Consider the following 26,294-nt stretch of genomic DNA (forward strand, 5'->3'; position numbering starts at 1 on the left):
ATGATCACTTTATTGCAAATATGAATAATATTGGAAATAGGTTTTGAACAATGATACATGTATAACCCAGTGGAATTTCTCATCAATTTGGGAAGGAGGGAGGGAAGGGAGGAGAGAAAGAACATTAATCATGTAACCATGGAAAAATATTCTAAATAAATTCATTTTAAAAATAAAAAATATATATATTTTTGCAAACTTTTAAGATTGTAACCCAGCAGAGGGCTGTTGTAGCACCCATCCCAATAAGTATATTCAATTAATTAGATCAGTGTTCTGCTATTAGATCATATCACTTCCACTACTGCCTTTATCCCTACTGTCTTCCTATTAGGAAGGACTCCTCCCTCTTAACCTTCAGTGTCAATCTCATTTCCTGGTCACCAGCTCCCTACCATGCCAGAGCACATGTAGCACTGCTCCCTTTCAGACTCCCCTTTATATGTTCTCTTCCCTATTTCAATACAAGTTCTGTAAGGGTAAAGGTTGCTCTTTATCTTTATCTCCAGTACTTTGCACAGGGCCTGGTACAAAGTATAATAAAAGTTAATCTTGGAGACTAAATTTATAAGTATTTATTAGTAAAGAGAAAAAGAGAGAAAGAAGAAGGTATTACTAGCTTAACTATCCAAAGTCTTTGGCTGTGTTGCTGCTGCTTCATCGGGTCCAGATAATCATATGGACAAATTAAGGCCATCCACAAATCAGGCTTTAGTTCAAGAAGGGACCGAAGCCAAAGAGCCCGAGTTCCCACTTGTCCTAGACCTCATAGTGCCCATGATGTTACACCTAGTTGGCTTTTAATTGGACAGTCTGGGTCATATGTTCTGATATCCAGGCATGTAATCACACTATGCTGCCAGGTCAAAGGGTAAAAAATTCCAGAAGTCAGAAACTGTAGTCACCCTGCATCCTATCTTAATGTGCATGTGTTAATTTCACACAATAGTAATCAAAATAAAATATTTTATCTATCCATTAAAAGTAGCATCAGGGTAACTTTGGAAAGACATAGGATAGTTCAGGGAGTTTTACTACTGAATATGGCTAATGTGGAGCACTTTGAAATGGCATTAGCTTAGGTCAGTGATGGTAAATTTGAGATGGAGTACTGTGCCTGCTCCCTCCCAAAGGCCAAGTGTCATATCTCCCTTTCCCCCCTTCCCCCTTACAGGGGAGGGAAGAAGTGCTCCCACTGGGCAGCTGGGCAGAGGGGTGGGTGATATGAAGAATGTCCTTGGGCACATGGAGAGGGGGAGGGGCAAAGCTCTGCCTTGAGACCCTCTGGCTTTCTAGTAATGAACTCTGGAGGGCAACCACAGGTATGCCCTAGAGAAGGCTCTTTGTGCCCTTTTTGGCACATGTTCCATAGGTTCACCACCACTGGCTTAGTTAATAACCTAAATCAGAATCTGATGGAAAGGAATTCATTCACCAATTAGGCTGATTTCAAATGGAATTCTTAGGATGGGAGTTTATGATAATTGATAATTAATTTAATTTATTTGATTCTAAATAAGCCTAGGAGGCAAGATGCAGCATTAGGTAGTAAATAGAGGTCCATCCTTGACTCAGGGTCTGCCTCTGACCCATATTTGCTAGGTAATCCTAGGCAAGTCTTAGTGGCCCCAGGTAATACTCTATAATTAATAGTTATAGATGAGTTATTGATCTAAACCTGTGGAAATAGTTTCCATGCTAGCAGTCTCCTACATGAATAAAATGTAGATCTGGACTAAAACAAAACCAACCACTTTGTGAGGTAGGTGTCCTGGTGTAGTAAAAAGAGTGCTAGACTTGGAGTCAGGAGACATATAAAATCCAATCCTGGCCCTGAAATTTACTAGCTGTGTGACACTGAGAGATAATAATTTTCATCCATTTTTCGGTAGTGTTCAACTCTTCATGACCCCATTTGGGGTTTTCTTGGCAAAAATACTGGAGTTGTTTGCCATTTCCTTCTCCAGCTTGTTTTACAGATAAAGAAACTAAGACAAATAGAGTTAAGTGACTTGCCCAGGATCACACAGCTAGTAAAATGTCTGAGGCCATATTTGAACTCAGGAAGATGATTCTTCTTCACTCTAGGCCCAACACTCTATCCCCTGTGCCACCTAGCTCCTACAAGGATAATAATAGTCTTACTAATTATTTCTAAAGTTGTAGTAAGGAAAATACTTATAAAACATAAAGTGCTATATAAATATGAGTTATTTTTAAGGAAGACAACAACCTGGATATAACTGAAGGAATAAAAAGCAAAATCCACTAGCTCTAGCATTGCTAAATACTCTGAGACACTGAAGGGTAGTTTTCAGAACAGTCTCTAGCTGCCAAGAAGTGAACTGAAAAGAATTTTCTTGCCCTGGTATAAATATTGAGTAGACCTTGAGAATTCCCATATGAAAGGTTGTCATCTGAAAGACTCTGCTATGCTAGCTTGGTGCAGCTATGGGCCTGACAAAAACATAGATTAAAGAGCCCTCCAGCATAAACAGCCTCACAAAGGAGCATTCATTCCCTTAAGTGTTGGAAATGGCTCCCACAAACGAGAATAGCAGCTCAGCAGAGAAGCTCCATGGCAGTGGACAGCAGCTACTCTACAAAGAAGCAAGTGGCAATTTTTGGAAGTGGAGTGAGGTAGTAATGAAAGCTTGGCTGGTTGCTGAAAGACTTAGTGATAGTTATGAAAGGTATGCCAGTTAGGATACAATGCCCAGATGATGTGCTTTCCAGAAGAGTTCTTTATGCCCATAGCAGTTTGTGAATTTGTGGGATATTGTACTTCATACGTACACGCGTGTGTGTATATATATATATGTACATATGTGTACATATATATATAAAGGAAGTACCATTTTTATTTAGAAATAGAGATCATTTCTCATTTTTATCTTCTCATTTTGTCTTATTAAGTGTTTTTTGCCCTGAATTCATGTGTTATCTAACTAGGGCTGATAAAAGGAACTTCATTAAAAACTTAGTCTTAAATGATGCAAAATTAAATGATCAGAATAAGGAGAACCTTGGACATAGTAACAATATATAAAGATGATCAACTCTGAAATTCTTAGCTACTCTGACCAAAATGATAATCCAAGATAACTCCCCTAAGGTCTCATGATGAAAAATGCTAAACACCTCTAAAGAGAAAACTGAGAACTAATGAAATCAGAATCTAGATTGAAGCATACTTTTTTCACTTTATTTTTCTTGTTTTAGATGTGTGTGTTTCTTTTTCAACATGGCTACTATAGAAACATATTGTGTGACCTCACATACATAGACAATGTAATATTGCTCACCAAGCATGAGGGAAGGGGGAGAATTTGGAATTAAAATTTGTTTTTCATTAATGTTAAAAAAATTAACGTAATCAGAAAATAATGAATGAAAAAAAGTTTTCTAAATGTTTAAAAGGAGCTTCACTGATGGAAATTTAGGACTATAACTCTGAATGGACAATTATCCTAACAATATCACAAACATAGGCATAGCTAAAGAGAGAGCTTTAAGCTTTTTATAGATGAGAAAATTGAGGCTTAGAGAAGTAGAGATTTTTCTAAGAGCATTTGCCTACTAAGTAAAAAAGTTACCACTCAGATCCATGCCTTTTTTTTTTTTAAACCCTTACCTTCTGTCTTAGAGTCAGTACTGTGTATTGGCTCCAAGGTAGAAGAGTGGTAAGGGCTAGGCAATGGGGGTCAAGTGACTTGCCCAGGGTCACATAGCTAGGAAGTGGCTGAGGTCAGATTTGAACCTAGGACCTCTGTCTCCAGGCCTGGCTCTCAATCCACTGAGCTACCCAGCTGCCCCCTCAGATCCAAACCTTTTGCTGCTTACCTACTCCAATATTCTTTTTACTACTTTCCTACTGTAGATCATCTCCAATATATCCTGTATATAATTTGTTTATACATAGTCTTTGCATGTTGTCACCCCAATTAGACTGTGAGCTCCTTGTGAGCAGGGATCATCTTTTACCTTTCTTTGTATCCAAAGAGCATGGAGTCTTATGCTATTAGGTGCTTAACAAATATTTTGCCAACTCAACTTGACTATTAGCCTCAATTGCAACTTAACTCCTGAAATTCTAAAAATTTGTTTGCATTTGTGTCTATAATTTAACTAATCTAACACACATTCAGTAAGTTAATACAAAAAATTTTATAAATGCCTGATGTAATGATCATCATCAATATATGTGTTTGGTAAGTAGTAAGAAAGTAAAAATAGAAAATCTGACAAGACAGTATTCCCATTGTACCTGAACAAAACAGGATTTTCTGTGTTTGTGTCATTCGGCATACTGTGAGCCCACATTTTTTGCCGAGGAGATAAGAGTTGACCTGGATGTATTTCAGTGTCCCTGATTGTGGGGATCTTTCCAGACTTCAAAGACCCAGGATGCTCTGATGCCTTTTTTCGACTCTCTGCCAAGGAACGGACGAGCTGGACCTATTCCATAATAGAATCAATACGTTAGAAATGTAAAATCTTCATGATTTTAAGGGCATGATTTTTTAAAATCCATTTGGGAAAAATTGAGGTCAAGAGAAGTCACAATTCTCTACCCTATTTTTGAAAAATATACATCTATATGTTAAAATTATTTGGGAAATCTAAATGAGAAAGAAGTTCCTTTCATATAAGCAAGTTAAATCCTGAAAAGCAGCTTTCTGACTTTCCATATTAATACACTTCAATATTAATCAAGAACATAAAATCATTTTCTTTTGAACTACTACTATACCATGCCAACATAACACCAATAAGACTACATAGATACAAAGCATAAGACAAACTGCATAATATCCAGAGACCAAAATTCCATATAACCCAATGGAAACTGGAAAGATCCATGGTAGATATGAGAAGACTGCAGCAATTACTACAAGTGAACTGCATACAAGAAGTGATGTAAAGGAAAAGCATTATTAAGGCCATATATAATCAGAAAAGAACTAACTTCGTGTGGAAAACGTGAGATGGCAGATGGATAGTCTTTGTAGTTTACTGGTGTCCCATATATATTATGAAAATCAGAAGATCATCTTCAACATTTTGGACAAATCCTCTCTATCGGGGGTTCTTAACTTGGGGTTCACAGGCCCTTTGGGAGGGTCTTTGGATAAAATTTAAAAGGTCTGCTAACTTAGATGAGAAAAAAATAACACCTTTATTTGCACTAACTTCCACTTGCATTTCATTCAGTTGTGAGTGTAGGAAATTAAATATTATTCTGAAAAAGGATCCATGGGTTATCATCTTTGTTTTTTTGGATTGTCAAAGGGGTCCATGACACACACACAAAAAGGGTAAGAACTCCAAATCGTTAAAAGATTTGAGGAAAAACATAATAAGAAATATAGAGAACAAGGAGACTAGAAGGCAGTTCATACTAGTGGAACAAATACCTATACAATTGAGATCATGGATCTATTAAAATATCATCCTGGCATTCATTGATTTGTCAGTTCTACTACATGCATTAATTGGGGTAGGGCTGGAGGGAAGTGTGGTGAGGAGAGGAGAGCATACCTCATCATCAAAGATCTGTCGGTAAACTTTTCCACTTCTAACTGTCCTCATCTTCTTCCCCAAGGAAATGTCCTCAGTAGAAATTCGGTTCCTTGGAGGAAGAATTCTAGGTAATGGTCTTTTTCTTCCCAAAGAATAAATTGTGTTTGAAGTTCTTTCCCAAGTCTTTGTTGATAGGGGTCCAAAAGATATTAGAAAATAAAAGGAATATTCAAAGTCAACAAGGAGGCACAGTTATAGAAACAAAAGCCTTATCAGATAATAAAATCATAGATTTTTACTCATTCCCTTTATCACCTTGCCTGAAGCTAACAGAATCACAAAACTTCCCTCTCCTCCCTTTCTTTTCCTCCCTAAACATGAATCCAGATATACTCTCCATCCAGGAATACAGTACCAATAAAGCCCATGGTGAGGGGGAGAGCAGACAAGGATGAGAAAGAGAGATAGGCAATAGAGATTTATTTTTTTGAATGAGGGAGTAAAAAAAAAAACAGTTGAAAATGAAAAATGAACAGTCACAGGGAGCAGAATCTTGTTGCCTCCTTTATTACTAAGTGCATAAGAGAAAGCCAAAATGAGGGAAAGAGTGAGGATGGAGTGGGGAATCTAAATACTATTTTCCTTCTTTTTGTGCTGTGGGTGATATGAAGATGAATAAGGTACAGTCTCCATAACTTCAAGGGGATTCATAAATCAGATGAAAATACTGTTCTTATCTCTCTGAGTGTAAAGTTAAATGACAATGTCATAAGCAATACAGTGTATCTGGCCCCAGACCCTAACTTTGGGTAAGAGGAATGGGAAGTCAGTCATATATCCATCCAAATTACTACTAACTGCTCTGTTTCATGACGGTCTCTTGTCTAAAGTCCTTAGATAATGTTGCATATTTTACGTGTGTTTGAGTCACATCTCCCTCTAGACTATGAACTCTGGGAAGATAGGAATCAAAGGCTACTTGAGCTTTGTCTCTAACATCTAAAACTGTGCTTTGTACACAGTACAAAATAGAAGAAAAGTTTACTGAATTGTACTGAATTCAGGGCCACTGGGATCTGAAGGGCAGTCTGTCTCTTTAGGACACTGATCACTTGGGATCTCAGGAAGAGGAGATAAAGAAGGGAAACTTTGAGATTAGGAAGAAGTGGTACTTGGGAGAAGCCAAGGCAGAGAGGCTAGTATTTGAGGATACATACGCTTATATTATGTGTATGGGAGGAGGGAATGGTGCAGAGAGATTATCTTCCGGCTTGATGGGGGAATTAGAAGGGAAGAGAATTAGATAAGTGGCTACCTTAATGGGCTATTTAAAGGTCAAAGGAATGGGGACAGGTTTAGCAGATGTCAGATTTCCTAAAGAAGAACCTAAGGGAAAGTAATGTACTGGAGAAAGCATGAATTTGGGGAAAAGGCCGGTGATTTTGAGAAGAGGAAGAAGAAATCTGTAGGGAAAGGAGGATGATCTTTGGGGAGGAAAGGCTTCATGATCTTGGGGGAAGAATAATGAATTTTGGAGGGGGTTGATGAATGAGGAAGGATACATTTAGAAAAGAAAAATCAAGGGGGAGATGGCTAACTTAGAGGAGAAAAAGAGAGGCAGATGAATGGGAGAAGAAACAAGGGAAAGGAAGGATAATTTGAGGAAGAAGAATGAATTGAAGCAAAAATGAAGAAAAAAGAAAAAATGAATGGGAAAGGATTCATCCCCAAGCAAACTCTTCATACCCTTCAGTTTCCCGCTCTGACGCACCTCAGGTTCGAAGCAGCTTCTGTTTCTATGGTTGGGTCCGATAGGCACTGGAGCCAAGGAGATACTGGAGAAACAGAAGCCTATTGAGGTTCGCGGGCTCGGGACAGGGGGTCCCAGTGCGGGGCCGCGTGTCCTCACCATGGTAACGTCCACTCTAGCTTTATCGCCTGACTTCTCGAAGTCCTTTGTTTCATAGCCTCTGCTGTTGGGTTGTTGTCCATAACGACAAGGGAAGCGTCTCTGAGATGGTGTCTTGTCCGCCCCCTGGTGGCAGCCTATTGAAGAGAGGGACTCCGCTTACACAGCACCTTTACCCAGTACTTCTACTCCTTTTTTATATTTAACACATGACTTATTTAAAAGACTAAAATTCCATGAAAAGAAGAACGAAATAACCCGTCAGGAAGATAATATAGCTACATAGTAACTACAACAATGTAAGTGGAAAGGACAACTACACATTAAAAAGTCAAAAGGGTAATAAAATATAAAATTAAATTAAAATAAAATAAGATCAAGCAAAACTTGGCTGAAAAGATATAGGAAGACATTCTCAACCTACCCTTTCGTGGAGGTGGAATGTCCATAAGTGTCAACACATTGCACCTTTTTTCCAACTCTTTCAATTGTGATGATTTTTCCACCCTCTCTAAAATAAATTGTTCTGTGAGATGGCTATCTGAAAGAAAATGAGGGAGGAATATTTGGGGAAAGCATGATGATGTAAGAAGCAGGATATATCAATAAAAACACCTTTAAAAAAGAAAAGGAACACAAAGTTAAACAAAAAGTTAATATAATTTTCATTGTTATTTGTGTCATTACTGTGAGGCTCTACTTCATTGAAGAATTCTTATTGCTTAGCTTTCTTAACATTTTGGAAAATTTTTTATCAATGTTCTTTTTCTTTATATATCCTTCAATTCCTTCCCCTACCAGAATACATTCTCTCCCATATATCCTTCCCCTCCAATTTATCCTTCCTTCTTTTTCCCATTCATTTCCTTGTCCATCTATTGCCTCTCCAGAATTTATCCTGTCTCCCTTGACATTTATTTTTCTCTCCCAAATTAATCAGTTCGCCTTCAACTTCATTCTCCTTCTTTCCCAAATTTATTCTCTGTTAAAGTAACCCCACCCCTAATTAATCTTTCCTCTAGACACTGCCTACCCTCAATTATCTTACATACTGTGTGTCTGTTGCCTGAAGATCAAAGCCCTACAAAGATTGAGGAAACTTATTCCCAGACTGACAGTAAGCCACAGAAGTTCTCAAAGACATTCTATCATGTCATAGAGAGACTGATATGCATCAGAAGACAGCATGTCCACAATGGTGAGATAATGGATCCTTGCATGCAAAGGTCATGGTAGGTGGTGTAGACACAAAAAATAAATGACACAATTCTGGCCTCAAAGAACTTATAGTCTATTTGGGGTGGGATATGGCATGTGTTTATTCAAATAAAAGTGATAAAAGGTAAAATGTAGCAGGGGCAAAACAGAACAAGAAAGAATACTGCATGCTTTTGGATAGGAGGAGGCATACTGGGGAAAAGTTTTGTGGAAGAGGTAACGCCTTATATGAACCTTGAAGCAAAAAGATTTTAAAAGAGCCTTCTGGTGGGAACCTAGTAAAATGATGAATGAAAGGGCATATTCCAGGCATGGACAACAATCTGTACAAATTAATAGAAGTAGAAGGTAATAAATAGATCAAACTCAGAAAGCAACTTGTAGACCAATTTGGTTATAACATAGTGTGTAAAGATTATAAAATAAATGAGAAATGTAGGATATGACCAGATTGTAGAAGGCCTTAAATGCCAGGTGAGGGTGTTTGCATTTTCTATCATTTTCTATTATATGGGTGACCCCCATTCATCTCACTATTCTGAATCTCTATCTCCCAAATCATAATAGGGCAATGGAATAGGACAACTAGTGAAGTTAACCTAACAGATTCCATTTCTACTGGAAACACCTATTGTAACAGACATGATGGGAGGAAGGTAGAGGGAAGAGGGGAGGAAAAAGAGAAGGGCTGACAAATGCAGCCAAATTGTGGGAATCTTCTATCTATCCTTGATATCCAAGGATGCAAGCAGGACAAAAATCAATGAGGGATAAGAAGCAAGGGGTTTGGATGAGGGAAGGAATGTAGGAAAGGAACGCAAAAGAAAAATGATTGAGGACAGAAGAGGTGAAGAAAAGAGACCATGAGCAAAGGTTCTTCAATGGTTGTGATGTTTTATTGTGGTGGTTCAGTTGTTTCAATCATGCCTGACTCTTTATAACCCCATTTAGGGTTTTCTTGGCAAAGATACAGGAGAGACTTGGTTTCCTTCTCTAGGTCATTTTATAAATGAAGAAACTGAGGCAAAGTTAAATGACTTGCCCAGGGTCACACATCCAGTAAGTATCTGAGGCTGGATTTGAATTCAGTTCTTCCTGACTCCAAAGAGTGAGATAAGAAGAAAGAAGGACAGGAAAGATTGTGGTCAGCAATCCTGAAAAGGACCCAGAGGAAGAGTCACAGAATCAATCACTGGCACCAAGACTGGGAGCTGGGAGCTTTGTTTATTATGACAAAGAGAAAGACTTTTAGAGGAAGTAGAATTCCAAGCATGACCACATTCTTGTGGGGGGTGTTACTTTCCCACAGGATAATGTTTAAGAAAATGGCTTCAAACATGAACGTTATCAGGGTTGCTTATTATAGACAGAAGCAAGCTGAGAAACAGTGATTGCTAATCTGTTCTTAGGGAAAGGCAGGCTTGGTACTTTCAGTTGTGATGTTATCTTTGCTCTTCAGAGGGAGGGGGGACTCAGGGTTTAATGACCTTTGGCCAAGAGCAGCAGTGCCTTTGTGTGAGAGATTGGGGCCTTGCCAGCAGTCTCAGGAAAGCATGGCTGCTTTCCTCAGTGGGCCTCACACTGAGTCTTTAATGGGGAAAGAAGTAAGCCCCAATGGATCAGGGGCATCATGAGACCTCTCAAAAAGCACGGTGAAGCAGAGCTATAAGCAATGTTTATAACTTTTACTAGGGAGATCCTGTGCCACTTTGTAGTGATATAGCAAAGCCAAGACGCCCAGGAAAGAGCATAGCTGGAATTCAGCCATCTGCATTTGGTAGCTTCCTATTTTAACTAAATATTCCATTAAACTAGGTACAAAACTCAAACATTTCTATGCTTCTAGAATGTAAGTTGTATCAGTGTCCCCTAAAATCTGGTGCCTGGGGACAGAACCTTAGCTGTCCTACTCTTGTTTTCATTCTACAATGTAGTGGAACAGACTTGGTAAAAAAGTCTCTGGTATCCCCGAGGATGAGGATGAGTTGAATATGGTGGTACGATATAAAAAAAATTAAATTAAATTAAGGCATGAGAAAGTGAAAGAGGAGGGAAATTATTGCCCTTAAAAAAAGTCATAAAAGGGCATTCACAGGAGAGGGGAAAATGGGAATATGGGAAGGAGAGTGTGTGAACCCTACTCTTATCAGAATTGGCTCAATGGGGGAAGAACATACACAATAAATTGGATATAGAAATCTATCTTACCATACAGGAAAATAGGAGGGACAGGGGATAGAAAAGATAGAAAAGAGGGCAAATTGGGGGAGGTAGAGGTCAGAAACTAAAAGGGGGGAATAGGAAAGTAAGACAAAGTAATTATAATGATGTGACATTTTTAATAAATCTTTAATAAAGGCTACATTTCTCAAATATATGACTTCCCTTCTCCCATAAAGTTTTTCCTAAATGTTTAACCATGAAACCTTCTTTTCTGTTACCTTCACATAGTTATCTAAGTAGTTAATGCAATCGCTATTGTAACCTGAACCTCTCCTGAATTCTGAATTAACAGTTTGGGATCTGCAGTTTCACCACTAATGCTTGTGTGGTGCTACATAAATTCCCAGTTGGGAAAGTAAAATCGAATCAGCACTTGCAATTTCACAGATTAGTTTACATGATGTCATAGTTTTTGTGTGGTAATTTTGTGCAGGTTAAATCCTAAAATTCTGAATTTTCATAGGAATTGTTTCCATATGTTTTAATCACCTTTCTGTTTCATTTGAAATCTGCAATTTTTGTTCTTTTCACACATAGATTCCCTTCACAAATCTGCATATTCAAGCTTTATGGACTTTATATCAAAGTCCCTCTTTCTTCCATATTCAAACACAACATACATCTTCACCGTCTCTGATTTGCTTTTACCATTATAAAAATAAACATTCCATTTGGTAGCCCTGCAAGTGCTAATCAATAACTCCAAAAAATCCTGATTTAAAGGATTACATCACTGAAACATTGTATCTTTAGCATACTGCTCATCAGTTATAAATTTACAGTCAGAAAATTCTGAGCAAGCATTTTCCACACATATGCCATTTTTAAAGTTCTGCCTTCTCCTTGGCTACCATTTGCAACATATATCTTTATACAGATCAATATTTAATCAAACTGTCAACTAACATCTGGGGGGTTCTCGTGTTATATTCCCAAAGTTCGTGTGAGGTAACATCAATTATGTATATTACTGAACACATTTTATCATTCTGGACATGGAATGTTTGCATTTAAGATTCCATAGCTTCAAACAAGCTGTTCTGTTTGACAGAGCTGGCAACTTTTACTTGCTTAAATATTTTCTTAAATCCTCTGAAGTGTATAATTAAAGTATACCCACCTTTAAGTTTTATCACACAGTGGTTGTCAACTTTTTGTGGTCATACTTATGCACTGGGTTGCTATTTCAGTGCCTAAGTATCAATGTAGAACAATAATAAGCACTAATAGCTCTTTCCTGTGTGTGAGGAAGGGGTTAGCTTGTGAGCAATTTATCCCAAGGGTGCCTGGCTTGATTTAGGTTTTTATTACTTAACAACCTTGTCTTTCATTCCCCTTTAACAAGTGAGAGCACTACAATTTAAAATTTTGCATATATCAAAACCTTGATAATAAATTACTCTCAGTGGATTTTGTTTTATTTATTTGTTTGTTAAATCCTTACCTTCCTTATTGGTTCCAAGGCAGAAGAATGGTAAGGGGTAGGCAATGGGGGTTAAGTGACTTGTCACACAGCTGGGAAGTGTCTGAGGTCAGATTTGAACCTAGGACCTCCCATCTCTAGGCCTGGCTCTCAATCCACTGAGCCACCCAGCTGCCCTCTTCTCAATGGATTTTAATTTGAACTCCACAACTTCCAAATAACTTTAGCAAACTTCCAGTATTTAAAGGAACTGAAGTTCAAAGCATTTACTATTACTCCTTTCACACCTCTGTTTAAAGCAGAATAAAACCTCCAGTTTTGTTTCTTTCACCTCAAAACATTGCTACATATTATTCTGATTTACCATTCGTTGTGTCTGTTCTGCACTAGAATTCACACCTATTATTTCCTTCTCCATTACTTCTATGCTAGTTTCTCCTCCTTTACCATTATTGCAAATAGAGAAAAGATACTATATTTAATTGCATGTAATTCTCATGTCAAACCCTATTTGGTTTCAGGGCTGGTCAATTTTACTTTGTTAAGTACATACAGCTTGCAGCTTGCATGTCATATATCCTTAACCTATTCAAATGAAAACTTAATCCTCTTTACAGTACAAATGCATACATATTTTGTAATCACTCATCATTACTTTCCAACAAATTGTGTCTGAATACGTTAAATCTCTAGATCACAAATTCCTTCTAATATACTGTACACATTTTAAAAAACAATTCATATAGCTTTACTCAAATGTAACACTGTTTAGAAATTCCTTCTTTTGCAATATACCAAATTCTTAGTACCTATATTAATTCACATACACAGATTAACCACTTTTAAAACTTCCTGTGTGTCATATGATCACTTGTTGCTAGTTCTGACAGCACATACATTAAATAACATCTCACGTAAAATATCCCAAGTTAAAATCCTAGAATAAGTTCTCCTCAATGACATTACAACGTTTTCTGAATGACTTTTACATCTTATACTATACAAAGTAGCCAGTACAATTTTTGCCCTTATAGAATAAACATTCCCTCTCTGTTTCAGGTGGGCTATTAATCACATTCAAACAGCTCTCAAATTCACTGAAACTATTATGTGTTCAATAAATGCGTTCATTTGTGCTCAATAAAATCCAACTAACATTTCACATTTAACTGACAATTACCATAATAAATGAAATTACATTGTATCATATCAAAGTCATTAGCAATCCTCCAAAGTTGCATATATCAATCTTTAAAATTAAATCTTAAGTAGAAATTGAATCAAACTGTGAAGTAAAATCTTCCTTTTTCTGCTCTAAGTTTTCTCTTTTTCACTCCCTTGGGAGCCTATTCAAAGGAAGAAAGAGGAAAAATCATTGAACAAACATTTGCTTTTGTCCTCAATTGAGGATTTTTGAATGTGGGAAGTTCAACCTTTCAACTTCCCCATTTTTCTTTTTGTGAGTATCCAATTAAGAACATAAAGAGATGAGACTGTGACTAATGTGACAGGAGCTGACACTAAAGGAAGAGTTTTCTCCTCATTGAGGGATGGGCCCCAGGAGGCTGGAATCTTAAGGAGCCTGAAGGTTCCTTCTGAAGCAGCAGTTGGGTTCTCAGTTTTGAGAAGCTGCAGAGAGAGGGCTGGTTAAGATTTTCTCCTGAGGGTTACCCACCTTTTTCCTGCTTGTGACTGGAAATCTTCCCCCCCCCCCCCCCCCCCCCCGCCCCAACATTTCCTGATTGAAAAGACTACTGAAGAGGGACCTGAGAAAGACATTTTTGAATCCTATCAGACTTTACCTCAGCTCCTGTTGCCCTGGGTCTGAACAGTGGCCAAGGGGCCAAACCCAGGGTCAGTCAACCTGACTATCTCTCAGGGGGCTCAGGCTGTCAGCCATTCCTTTGTATTACCCTGATTGAGTTAATTGACATTAAAGTAGTTATCCTTCCCCCAAATTTGAATCAAGTGTGAGTGAACAGCTTCAAGGGGGAGAGACATCTTAAGAAGAAACATTTAAGTCTCTAGTAGTGGAGGGGGGACAAAAGGAACAAGAGCACACCTGGGAGAGCAGCCATAGCTAAGGAGAGAAGGCTGAAGGGGGTAAATCTTCAAAGCCCCTCTTCACATGCTTCATAGGGTTTCCAACCTATATCCTTACCAGTTCACACCCCCAGGGGTAGATAACAGAATATCAGACTGGCTCCAGAGGGGAGTCACCTCAAACAAAGGGGCTAAGGTGGTTTTTATGAGGGACAGGAAAATGCACCAGAGGAGGGGATTGGTAGTTTTGAACAAAGTATACATATGTGTCCATACTGATATTCTGCAGAGCAAGCAAACAATAAATCACAGAGGTAGACTGTTCATAATTTTAGCAATTTCTCAGGATTCCAGTGTTTATCTGTGTGGGGTGTGCATTCAGACCCCTGCTGGTTTTTAGCCCGGTGGGGGTGAGGAGGGTTAAGTTGTAAACTAAGGCTCCTGGGCTGGCCCCCACTGGGCTGAGGTTGGGACAGGGAGTGTAAAGCTTACCAGTAGGTAGTAAGGCAGGGAAGCAAGCAGGCAGGCAGGTAGGCAGGTAGGTTCAAGTCTCATCTGGGTTGCCAGAAATGATGTAAGGAAAAAGGAGGGAAAGATAGGGAAAGGAAAAAAAGGAAGGGAGGGGAGGTGCTCATTCACTCTATCTTTTTTTGCATATTTTCATTTGGATAACTTCTCCAATTTCTGTTCACTTTTTGCGTGGATAAATGGGCTTATTCACTAGTTAGCATTTATAATGGCTTTTTGTGTAACTAACATTTGATGAGAAGTCAAATTAAAGGGTGTAAATTTAGGGTACCACCCCCCTTTAAGGGGTAGCAACCAGAAAAGCAGTTTAAACCAAAAGACTGCACCCCAGACCAAAAATATTTAGTAGTTCAAAGAGAGTCTGGTATCCCCTCTAAAAAAAGAATAGAATGGCCCCTTCTCCTCTCCCAGAAATCAAAGTCTTCCTTGAAGACAGGAAGACAAGTTTCCAAAGATATGAATCATGTCTCCCTGGGAAATGCATTTAGACAATTCTTGTAGAAACATATATTACCTATGTTGGATAATTATTTCCTGTTTTTCTTACATTTGGTAAGGAGGGGAAGTAGGAGATTGTGAGAGAAAATTGAGATGAACAGAAAAACAGAGAGAGAGGGAATTTGTCTCTCCCTAAGCAGCTGAAATCTAAACTTTTGTTCCCTATCTGATACCTTTTAAGTCTTATGCCATTTTATTTATTAAACAGGCCACCTGCATTGGATGAGGACATTAATGATGGCAGCTGGAGTAAGCCTGGGAGAAGGTATTTTATTCTGAGGTGGAGGAGAAACTTTGAATGTCCTCAAGAGAGAGAATGAGTTTGTGTCATCATTATTCCTTAGACTAGGAGTTTTAGTCTTTTTTGTGCTCTTTGACAATCTGGTGAAACTTATAAATCCCTTCTCAGAATAATTATTTTAAATGCAAAAAAATTACATTGGATTATAAAGGAAACCAATTGTATTTGAAGTATAGTTATCAAAATATATTAAAAAAACAAAAACAAGTCCACAAATTTCAAAGCTAGTTTAAAAAAAAAACCCTGGAAACAAATATGATCCACAGAGAGAAATTCCTCAGGCTGGGGGGAAAAAAAATATTGCAGCTGTGGATTGGCACCAAGGCCATTAGGTAGGTTTATTGTTGGACAACCAGCTGGAAGAGTTTCTAGCACCAGACTCAGTTCCTCATTAGACCATATATATTAGAATATATGATTATAACTGGGACCATTATTATTTTATATGGTCCTCTCTCTTTACATGTGTGGACATATAGTAGGCTGGACATAACCCAAGCACCCTAGTTCCATTTAATCACTTAACATCAGGTAACTTTTAGAAAGGGATAGTTAATTCAAAGATATAGTAAGAACAAACATACAAGCATTTCTCTCAATACCTCCAGGGCATAGTCTCTCCTATACTACCTCAGTCTCTGGCAGAGTAAGCTTGAAATTTTGCTCAGTTCTACACAGGATTAGTCCCACCAAGTTCTTCTTCAAAGATTGTATTACTGCTGGATGAGTCTTCATTTCAGAATTCTCTATCATGGATCCAATAGGCGGCAGCTGCTGCTGCACATTGCTTCTTGCTCCTTGGGGTGTTGATACTGTACTGGCTAAGACAACTCAACCAAGATTCCAATTCATAGATTTCTATGGCTCACTCTCTCAAACTCAAAAGTTGGAGAAACTATTTCTTTTACAGAAACTATAAGCCAAAAAAACCCAAACAACCTCAGACTCAAGTGGTATAGAGACACCTAAAGGTTACTCAGGACATCCCAGTTCTTGCTACATGGCCAATCCAAAGAGCCTTCTACTGGGAACAAAGTTAGTCAGCCACAACTAGTTACAGAATGTCTACTCATGTTCTGCAGTTTGCCCAAGGTACTTCTCTTATACATTATCATGATTCTCCTGGATTCCATCTTCCTTGCCTGGCAGGTAATGGATATAAAGATGATTTACAAACTAATGTTAATGATACACTTTATTTTGGTGAAGTACAGCTTTTTAAAAATAATTTTTACAATATGAAAATTATTATGAAAGGGGAAAAATGAATCAACCTACAAAATTCCACTCAGAAATAATTTGTGTGTAAAAAAATGAAGAATATACAAAAAGGAAACCTAAATTATAAAGCATTCACATTAATGCCAAAGTGATTTTCCTAAAGTACATATCTGAACATGTCATTATCTTTTTAATAAGCTCTTAAGACTCCACCCCCCCAACTTCAGGATCAAATATGATCGTCTTTATTTGGTACTGAATGGTGTTTACAATCTGATCCCAACCTATTTTTCTAGTCTTATTTCATATTACTTCCCCTGTTTGCTTCCATCCAGCCAAATTGGCCTTGCTCTAGCTTATACAAGCTACTACATTCATTTCCTGTCTTTGTGTTTTTACATAGTAACTCATATCTAGAATAAAATTCCCTTACTTTCACTTCTTAAAAATCCTACCCTCCTTCAATGTTCAAGCATCACTTTTCTTGCTGCTCCTGGTCACTCATACCATCTCCTCCTCATCACCTTGTATCAATTTGGTCTATATTTTGCATTTCCTTATTTTGGTATATATATTTTCCTCCTCCAGTAAAATGTGAGTTCCTTCAGGGAAGGCATGGTTTCATTTTGTCTTTATGTTCTCAGAATCTAGCACAAATGCAATGCATATAACAAATACATGCTTATTTATTGATTGGTTGATATATTCAAAGGAGATCCTTAGACATTTTTATTAGAAATACCTATAAAAGACCTTTGGGAAGGGAAAGACTTTAAAACCAAGCAAGACATAGAAAGAGTCACAAAATGTAAAATAAATAATTTCGACTACATCAAATTAAAAAGCTTTTGTACAAACAAAACCAATGTAACTAAAATCAGAAGGAAAACAACAAATTGGGAAAAAATCTTCATAAAAACCTCTGACAAAGGTTTAATTACTCAAATTTTCAAAGAGCTAAATCAATTGTACAAAAAATCAAGCCATTCTCCAATTGATAAATGGGCAAGGGACATGAATAGGCAATTTTCAGATAAAGAAATCAAAACTATTAATAAGCACATGAAAAAGTGTTCTAAATCTCTTATAATCAGAGAAATGCAAATCAAAGCAACTCTGAGGAATCACCTCACACCTAGCAGATTGGCTAACATGACAGCAGAGGAAAGCAGTGAATGCTGGAGGGGATGTGGCAAAGTAGGGACATTAATTCATTGCTGGTGGAGTTGTGAATTGATCCAACCATTCTGGAGGGCAATTTGGAACTATGCCCAAAGGGTGCTAAAAGACTGTCTGCCCTTTGATCCAGCCATAGCACTGCTGGGGTTGTATCCCAAAGAGATAAGGAAAAAGACTTATACAAGAATATTCATAGCTGCACTCTTTGTGGTGACCAAAAATTGGAAAATGAAGGGATGCCCTTCAACTGGGGAATGGCTGAACAAATTGTGGTATATGTTGGTGATGGAATATTATTGTGCTAAAAGGAGTAATAAGGTGGAGGAATTCCATAGAGACTGGAACAACCTCCAGGAAGTGATGCAGAGCGAAAGGAGCAGAACCAGGAAAACATTGTACACAGAGACTAATACACTGTGGTACAATCGAAGGTAATGGACTTCTCCATTAGGGTCAATGCAATGTCCCAGAACAACTTGCAGGGATCTAAAAAACACTATTCACAAGCAGAGGATAAACCGTGGGAGTAAAAACACAGATGAAAAGCAACTGCTTGACTACAGGGGTTGAGGGGAAATGACTGAGGAGAGACTCTAAATGAACACTCTAATGCAAATACCAACAACATGGAAATGGGTTCGAATCAAGAACACATGTGAAACCCAGTGGAATTGTATGTTGGCTATGGGAGAGGTGGTGGGAGGGGTGCGGGGGGAGGAAAAGAAAATGATCATTGTTTCCAATGAATAATGTTTGTAAATGACCAAATAAAATAATGTTAAAAAAAAAAGAAATACCTATAAAACCATCATACCTAATGCCTATAAATGATTACCATCTAATGTGCTCAGGAATACATTTTAAGAGGCTGACAAGATGCTGAGAGTCTGGTACCAGCTGACATCTGGTATTGTTATCATCTTGCCTCCTGGAAAGGTGGCACAGTCTTACTTTTAACGTTTTTTCTCTACATTATAATTGCTAAAATCTGATTTGACTTTGAAAGAAAGAAAGGAACCCAGTTAAAAGTAGCAAGCCCAGACCTCTTCCCTGGAATAATCAAAGAGCATACCAATCAGTGTTATATTGTAATCTAATGGGAAGAGTACAGAGAGAAGGAAATATACCACCTTACCATCCCTGGAGAGGAGGGGGATAAGTTGGGACAGGACAGAAGGAAGGCTAGAAGGAAGAGCTAGAGGTGAGTCTTACCTCTTATGCTATCTCACCGTATGCACCTGGGCAAGTCACTTTATTCTCTCAGCCTCGTTTCCTCAACTGTCAAGCAGTAGTAATAATTTCTCTTGCATTTACTTCAAAGTTTCAACAGAATTAATGGATGCAAATGAATGACACAAATTTAAGTTCTTTAAAATATGTCCTGTCTATTAATCATTGTGCAAAGTAAGGAAATTTGTCATAATTCCATGTACCTTTCTTTTGGAAACAATAATTCCCATTTATACCTGCTGGAATCTCCCTCACTCCCCCCTCCCCCCACTATTATATTTTGTCTATTTTGTATCTTCTCTTCCTCATACCTTTTTATCTCCTTTAGTAGGATCCAAGTTTTTTAAAGGCAGATGGAGTCATTTCTGTCTTTATACAGTCATACAAAAGCCTAGGATTTGACACAGAGTGGGTGCTTCATGAATGAGCATTGACTGATTCACTGATAAAACACTAGTAAAACTATCTAGTATTTATATAACACTTTATGGTTTGCAAAGCACTATATATGTGTGTGTGTGTGTGTACATATAGTTCTTTTATCATATATTTATATGTAAATATATTCTATAAAGTGCACATATAGAGACAGAGACAGAGTATTGTAAAATGGAGATTTGAACCCTAGACTTGTAAAAATAGACTTGAACTCTGGACTTCAATCCCCACAAGCCCTTGCTCCACTTCCCCAAAATGCTTTGTAATCTCACTGAATTCTCAGGTGGGCCAAGATCGAGAAGGTATTTAACCTGATTGCAAAGGCTTTTGTGTCTCTTTTGGACTTCTGTTTTGGAGCAGACACGGCTCTTCCATGATGTGAGATTATCTTGTCTAGGCCTCTCTGGCCTAGGCACGTTTTTTTATTCTGTATTTTCTTTAATCCTTAACCTTTAATAAACCTCTAAAAATATAATACTCCTTGCAGAGAGAAACTAATTTCTACCTGTATCAGCTTCCCCAAAATTTTTAATCTTTACAGACTTCAATCCCCAGAAGTCCTTGGTATTTCCCAGAATTCCCTATAATCTCACCTGAGTCTCCCCCTGGGTGAGATCACAATTAGTATTTAAACTAGCAATAACGCCTATCTCAAGCTCTTCTATGCTCTCACTCTCTCTAATTGGTCATTGCAAGATGTAGTAAGTAAGCTTTGTATGGGCTGATCAGCCCTAGGCACGTGGTTTTCTTATTTTGTATTTCTTTATTCCTTGATTTCTAATAATCTTTAATAAACCTCATAAAATATAATACTTTTATTATTAGAGACAAATTTAATTTTTACAGTATATATATGTGTATATATATATAAAATCCTAGGAGATAAGTGCTAATATTATCCTTATTTTATCAGTGAGGAAACTGAGTCTTTGAGAGGTCTTATGGTTTGACCAAGGTCACAGAACAAGTAAGTGTGGAAAGGAGGATTTGAAGTTAGGTCTTCCTAACTCTTGTACTCCTTAGATTTTATCACAGTAGAGAAAGAGAACTACTTCAGAATTAGGGTGGGAAATAATTGAGATCTAGCCAAAGAAATGCGGAAGTGTTGGTTTTATTGCCTTTAAAATAATCCCTCAACAATAACTTTGTAAGAAGAGAGCTTTTACTTGTTCCGAATCTTAGCATGGTTCTTTGGCACAGCCAACATCCTCATTTTCCTGAGGAAGGCTGGCCACCCTAAGAGTTGTTTATCCCACATATATTCTGGGGGAAGGACTTTGGTGGGTTTGTGAAGAAATAGGTATTTGTTTAAATGGCTCTCATCATGCCACACTGCTTCAATCCTATTACTTTTGTCAATCAACATAGCTTCATGACAAGCCTTGGTCAATTTATAAACCTGTTGTACTTTGCCTCCAAAAAAACCCCCCATATAATAATAATCACCCTTGCCTCTGGGAATGTAGGCTTGGGATTTAGGGCGGCGTTCATAGGTGAAGGTTTCCCGAGAAGCTCCATAAAAGCCAGGATGAAGAGTGCCAACCAAGTCAGAAAGCATCTCTACCCCGACATGATCATTAAACTTCATGTCTACATCCAGACATACGAGGTAATCTACATCCTTGAAGAAGAGCTGATGACAATAATTGCTAATCATTTCCATCCGGTGCATAGAGATATCTTGCCACCTGGAATAGTTTTGGACCACCAACGTGATGATTTTCCTTCCTTCTTGGAGGGGTATTTTTGGAACATCATTTGGCCGGTCAGTGAACACATAGTAATTCACTTTGTATCCCACCATGAAATGCTTCTCTGCAGTTTCAAGAAACAGCTTCAGGAAGATAACATACCTAAGGGCAATAATCCCCCACCAAATAACAGAAAAGCATTATTCTCAAAGGAATGTCATAAAATACTTTTAAAGTAGCTAATGGTGTGATGGACACTATGGAAAACACATAGGATCTACCTCCATGGAGTTTACAATCTGTTGTTTGTGCCCACATATCAAAGAATTATCATTCAATTTGATATAGGATTCAAGATTAAAATTAATAGGATATAACATTGATGAACATTCAACTTGCAATGAGAAAGAGGGCTTAGAGCTGTTGGTTTGAGTCCAGAAGAAAGAACCAGGAGCAGTGCATGGAAGTTACAAAGGGGCAAATATAGATTTGATGTCAAAAAAATTTCAGGTACTTAAAACTTTTCAAAAGGGAAATGAGGTAGTGAGTGGAAGTCTTTAAGCAGAGGCAAAGTTACCACTTAACAGGTATTTTGTAGAGGGGATTCCTTATAGGATAGGATTAGAACTAGAAATCTGCTGGGATCCCTTCCAACTCTCACATTTGGTGATTCTGGGGGGAAAAAAGGCTCAGATCCTGCTTCAAGCATTTACCTTTGTCACAATAGAGCAACTGGAAAACCAGAAAGAGTAGCAAAATTACAACCTAAAATGATTACTTTAGGTCCTTTATCTGTGGAGCATGAATTTCTTTGTATGCCAGACTGCCCCATGAATCTGTCCCTCCAACAGCTTTTGGATCTTCCCCTGTCAGCTCTGGAGATTCTGTCTTGAAGACTTGCCAATATTGCTTATGCACTAAGCATTACTTCCATTGCAACACCTCGCAGATGACCACAAACGAATCATCAAATGGTTCTATGTTTATCCATCTGTAAAAATTACTTCCAATGAACTGGTATACTATTAATCAAAAAGCTGGCTTTATAAGCAGTAGGAAGCTTCTAAAAATCTGGTATCTGAGGACTTATTTAATCTACTCTATTCATTTGATCTGAACTACAAAAGTAAAGAGCAAGAATAATAGGAAATAAATAAGAAAGGAATCTATTTCATTCCTGAGATTTATTGCATTAAACATAAAGATGGGAGAGCAGGTAAGTTGTTCAGTGGATTGAGAGTCATGGCTAGAGATAGGAGGTCCTGGATTCAAATATGATCTCAGACACTTTCTAACTGTGAACCTAGACAAATCACTTAACTTTCATTGCCTAGCCTTTATCACTCTTTTGCCTTGGTACCAATACACAATATTGGTTCTAAGATGGAAGGCAAGGGATTTTTAAAAAATGAACACAAAAAGAGGCTAAATTCATGACCACAACAAATTAGGCATGATCTTCTGAATATAGAATTATAAATTATAATACAAACAAAATTGGTTGAGATTTCCCTGAATTTACAGTGGATTGTCAAATCAGAAATTAAATATGAATACTTATTACCAGTCCCAATGTTGACTGAGTCTTGGAACAAAAAGCTCTTTTACTGTTTTACTTCATCCTATCATTCCCTCAACTGGCTATCCAGTTGAAATAGTTTTCATTATCCTAACAACCATTATCATATTGAAAGTTCTGTCTTTGACTTAAAGACCTGAGTTCTGCCTCAGGACTATCAATTTTCCTTTTATGTCCTAAAGATGATTGTGCCTGAGACTTTGTGACAACTTTCATCCTTGAATTCTTTATCTGTTCTTCTGTTCAATTCTGAAAGTGTCAGTTGCCACTCAAGGTGAGGTGCTGCCCAAGATCTTTTTATTTGTTGTCCTGACTTCCCACAGTGTTCCCAGTCTTGGAGATTTTCTCTTGGAGGTCACAGAACCCAATTAAGGGACTATTGCTTTGCATTATTGGACCAGCAGATACTTCTGTGAAGCCTCTACTTAGCCTCAGAAATAGACAATTTCAGAAGCTTGATGCAGAGACACTTCAATTTCATTATGTAGGTGATTATTCCACCTACACCCAAGAACAGCCTAACTAGTGAGAAGATTTATTCCTAACACTGTGTCATTTTTATTTCTAAATAATACTCTGACTCTAACATTTGATTTCTAATGGGGCTCCATTACATAGTATTTTTCAAGCCTTCTTCTTCATTCCTTTGCCCTGATAATCAGAGATGCCCTCACATTCCCTGCCCCAAAACAGCTTTTAAAATTGGGGTGATTAAGATTAAGAAAACAAGCTCCATCCTGTCTATTAAACCAAATCTAGTTTGGGCCAAATATGTCTGAGAGGCAGTATGGTCCTGTCCTTGATTTGCCCATTGGGATGAATGGGGGAAAGTCAATCTTTCCCAGGTCCAACTTGATTTCCTAATTTGATTAATCATCAAAGATATTGGAATCCTATGATCAGACATGTGACTTTGCTCATCATCATGAGAGGATCAAGAAGGGACTGAAAGATATTAAACCATGCCCTCATTAAATATCCACCAGTTAGAGATGTATTAGATTATATAGGAAGGTCCTTCATAATGAACTTACAAATTGTATTTAATGGCTCAAGATGCTGGATGAATTTGTCTTTGATCACCGAGAGAGATCATAGACCAATTAATTTATTGGTTATAGATACTCTAATCAATAAATTGATTTTCTTACCCAGAACCCAGACTCTTGGAATTTTTATTTGTCATATCTGCAATCACAACCCTCTTAAACCATCTTCCACATGAAAAAATACAAACAAACATAATTAATATGGTTGGGTCCCTAATAACAAAGATCTACTTCTTTCTTTACTATGCAGTTACTTCCTTCTACTCTCTCAATTGCATGGTCACTTTAGGATCCCAGGACTTACTTTTTGATTGCAAATATTGTCACTCCAATGGTGATATTCCTGCCTTGGAACTGTTCATTCAAGATGTCCTCATCGAAAGTTCCATCCCAAACAATGGGTGCAAGCCAAGGAGTCAGGAGTGGGACATCGATGCGCCTATGGAACATGGAATTATAAGAATATAGTGAGACTGAGAATTTCAGAGATACCTTAGTTCAGTCCCCTCCCTTTTTAGAGGAGAAAAATGAGATCCAGAAAAAGAAAGTGTGAACCTTAAAAAATTCTCAGACCCTACTTCATAAGGTTTGGTTAAGACCATTCCCCATTTAAACAATGAAGGGACTTAGATCAGGAATGTGAGACCTCTACTCCACCCCTACTTAAGCATACTTTAGGGGAAGAAACTCCTTGCTGAACAATGAAAAATACTTAAACACATATTTAAAGTAAGGCAAAAGTTCTTAAGCTGTGCCTGTTTTTAGATCTAATACAAAAGGGTGCTAAGTACCTATAAAGGTCAGGCAACTTGTGAATTTACAAGGAGCAAAGAGGTGAGAACTTACTCAGGTGTGAATTACTCAAAAGTTTAGACTACTTAGGTGTGAATTAAGAATGGTCTGTCCTTTGGAAAACATCTACTGTGATTGGTAGATGTAAGAACTTAGGGGAGGTGACATAGGAGAAAATTTGCTTTAAAAGGAGCTCAGAAAGGGAGTTGAGGACAATCAGCTGGGAAAAGCTGAATTGGAGAAGGCAGCTGGTGTCTCTCTGAACACTAGAATTTTGCTTGGGACAAATCTTGTGGTGAGTGGATTGATGAATAACTTATCTCTCTCTTTTAAGGCTGGCCTAAGCTGGCCTAGCCTTTTTTCTCATTATTCCCTTTTTCTCTCTCTCTTTCTTTAATTCCTCATTTGTATTAATTAAAATCTCTATAAAACCCAGCTGACTTGGGTATATTTAATATTTGGGAATTTTTCCCTGGCGACCACCTTATATTTGATTTAAAACAAGACTCTGTCTTGAAACCATATTTTCTGCGGTCACAATTTAAGGCAAACACTCCTTTATCTGCCTCAATTTATAACTCCCACTATTTTAATCACTACAAAAGACAGTTAACCCAATTATAGGCAGGTGAATAATGCAGTGAAAAGATAGCTTGGCCTTGAATCAGTAAGACCTGATTTGAGTCTCACAAAAACCCCAAAAAGGTGGATGCTATCATTATCCCCATTTTATTAAAAAAAAAATTGAGGTTCAGAGAGGTTGAAGTAATTTCTCCATTTAAAGTGATATAGTTGATAAAGAAATTAAACAAAATATGAACACAAGTCTTTGTGATTCTAAATCATGCATTATGTTCTATTACAACTACTGAGGGGCATGATTACAACTCTTCTAATCTCTTTCTTGGAGCTTAGTCTCAAGTTCTTTTCTCTATATTCCATTCTAAGGCTCTTCCTCTTTATCCATTTAAGGGAGAAATGATTTATTATTTTGTTCAGGAAAAATTATTTTACTGTTTAAATCTAACTTTATATGATGAAAGGTTATCTACATCCTGACCTCAGTGATTCCAGAAATGCTGCAGATGGCTACAAGTATTTTGGGATCCCCAGGACCTAGGTCCACTCAGAAAATTCTTGTAGGTTACTGCACCCAGGACTGGTTTTGGGGTCTATTCAAGCTGGTGTTTTGGGTTCTCTTGTGTTTTGGCTTCACTCAAATACTATTAAACATTTTACATTGACTCATATACATCTCAATCTACCTTGCTTTCAAATTGCCTTCTCTTCAAGTTTGCTTAACTTTGTCCCTATGTAGTTCCAGTAGGCCAGTCTTTTCTAGTTAAACCTTCCAGAGCCTGGCTGGGAGAGAGATGGGCCTTCTTTCCAACTCCCTGTCTTCTACCAAACTGTCTCGTGAATTTCTTTCTCAAACTATTAAAAATGTTA

At 37.7% G+C, this 26,294-nt stretch overlaps 2 protein-coding genes and 1 long non-coding RNA gene across 9 annotated transcripts in view; 1 reads left to right on the top strand and 2 right to left on the bottom strand.

Moving 5' to 3' along the window:
• Positions 1-8,602, bottom strand: part of CCDC180 (coiled-coil domain containing 180) — a 113,057-nt gene extending 104,455 nt beyond the window's left edge. For 3 of the 4 annotated variants that reach the window (XM_056812641.1, XM_016422885.2, XM_056812644.1), the window contains exons 1-5: positions 8,485-8,602; positions 7,857-7,973; positions 7,295-7,569; positions 5,542-5,706; positions 4,268-4,458 (exon numbers count right to left, since the gene is read on the bottom strand). In XM_056812641.1, coding sequence (XP_056668619.1) covers positions 4,268-4,458; positions 5,542-5,706; positions 7,295-7,569; positions 7,857-7,881 — 656 coding nt within the window. In that variant the 5' untranslated portion in view covers positions 7,882-7,973; positions 8,485-8,602. Of the gene's footprint in view, positions 1-4,267; positions 4,459-5,541; positions 5,707-7,269; positions 7,570-7,856; positions 7,974-8,484 lie in introns of those variants that run through there. The other variant, XM_056812642.1, reaches the window with a different exon arrangement.
• Positions 7,519-26,294, top strand: part of LOC103093009 (uncharacterized) — a 53,382-nt gene continuing 34,606 nt past the window's right edge. Inside the window, exons 1-3 of the long non-coding RNA XR_458368.3 lie at positions 7,519-7,731; positions 8,455-8,664; positions 15,574-15,630. This is a non-coding gene — a long non-coding RNA (uncharacterized LOC103093009). The remainder of the gene's footprint in view (positions 7,732-8,454; positions 8,665-15,573; positions 15,631-26,294) is intronic.
• Positions 20,568-26,294, bottom strand: part of ABO (ABO, alpha 1-3-N-acetylgalactosaminyltransferase and alpha 1-3-galactosyltransferase) — a 62,213-nt gene continuing 56,486 nt past the window's right edge. For 3 of the 4 annotated variants that reach the window (XM_007475221.2, XM_056812646.1, XM_056812645.1), the window contains exons 7-8: positions 24,358-24,492; positions 20,573-21,587 (exon numbers count right to left, since the gene is read on the bottom strand). In XM_007475221.2, coding sequence (XP_007475283.1) covers positions 20,897-21,587; positions 24,358-24,492 — 826 coding nt within the window. In that variant the 3' untranslated portion in view covers positions 20,573-20,896. Of the gene's footprint in view, positions 21,588-24,357; positions 24,493-26,294 lie in introns of all 4 variants that reach the window. The other variant, XM_056812647.1, reaches the window with a different exon arrangement.

This window comes from Monodelphis domestica, chromosome 1 (genome assembly GCF_027887165.1).
Source record: "Monodelphis domestica isolate mMonDom1 chromosome 1, mMonDom1.pri, whole genome shotgun sequence".
NCBI classification, from domain to species: domain Eukaryota; kingdom Metazoa; phylum Chordata; class Mammalia; order Didelphimorphia; family Didelphidae; genus Monodelphis; species Monodelphis domestica.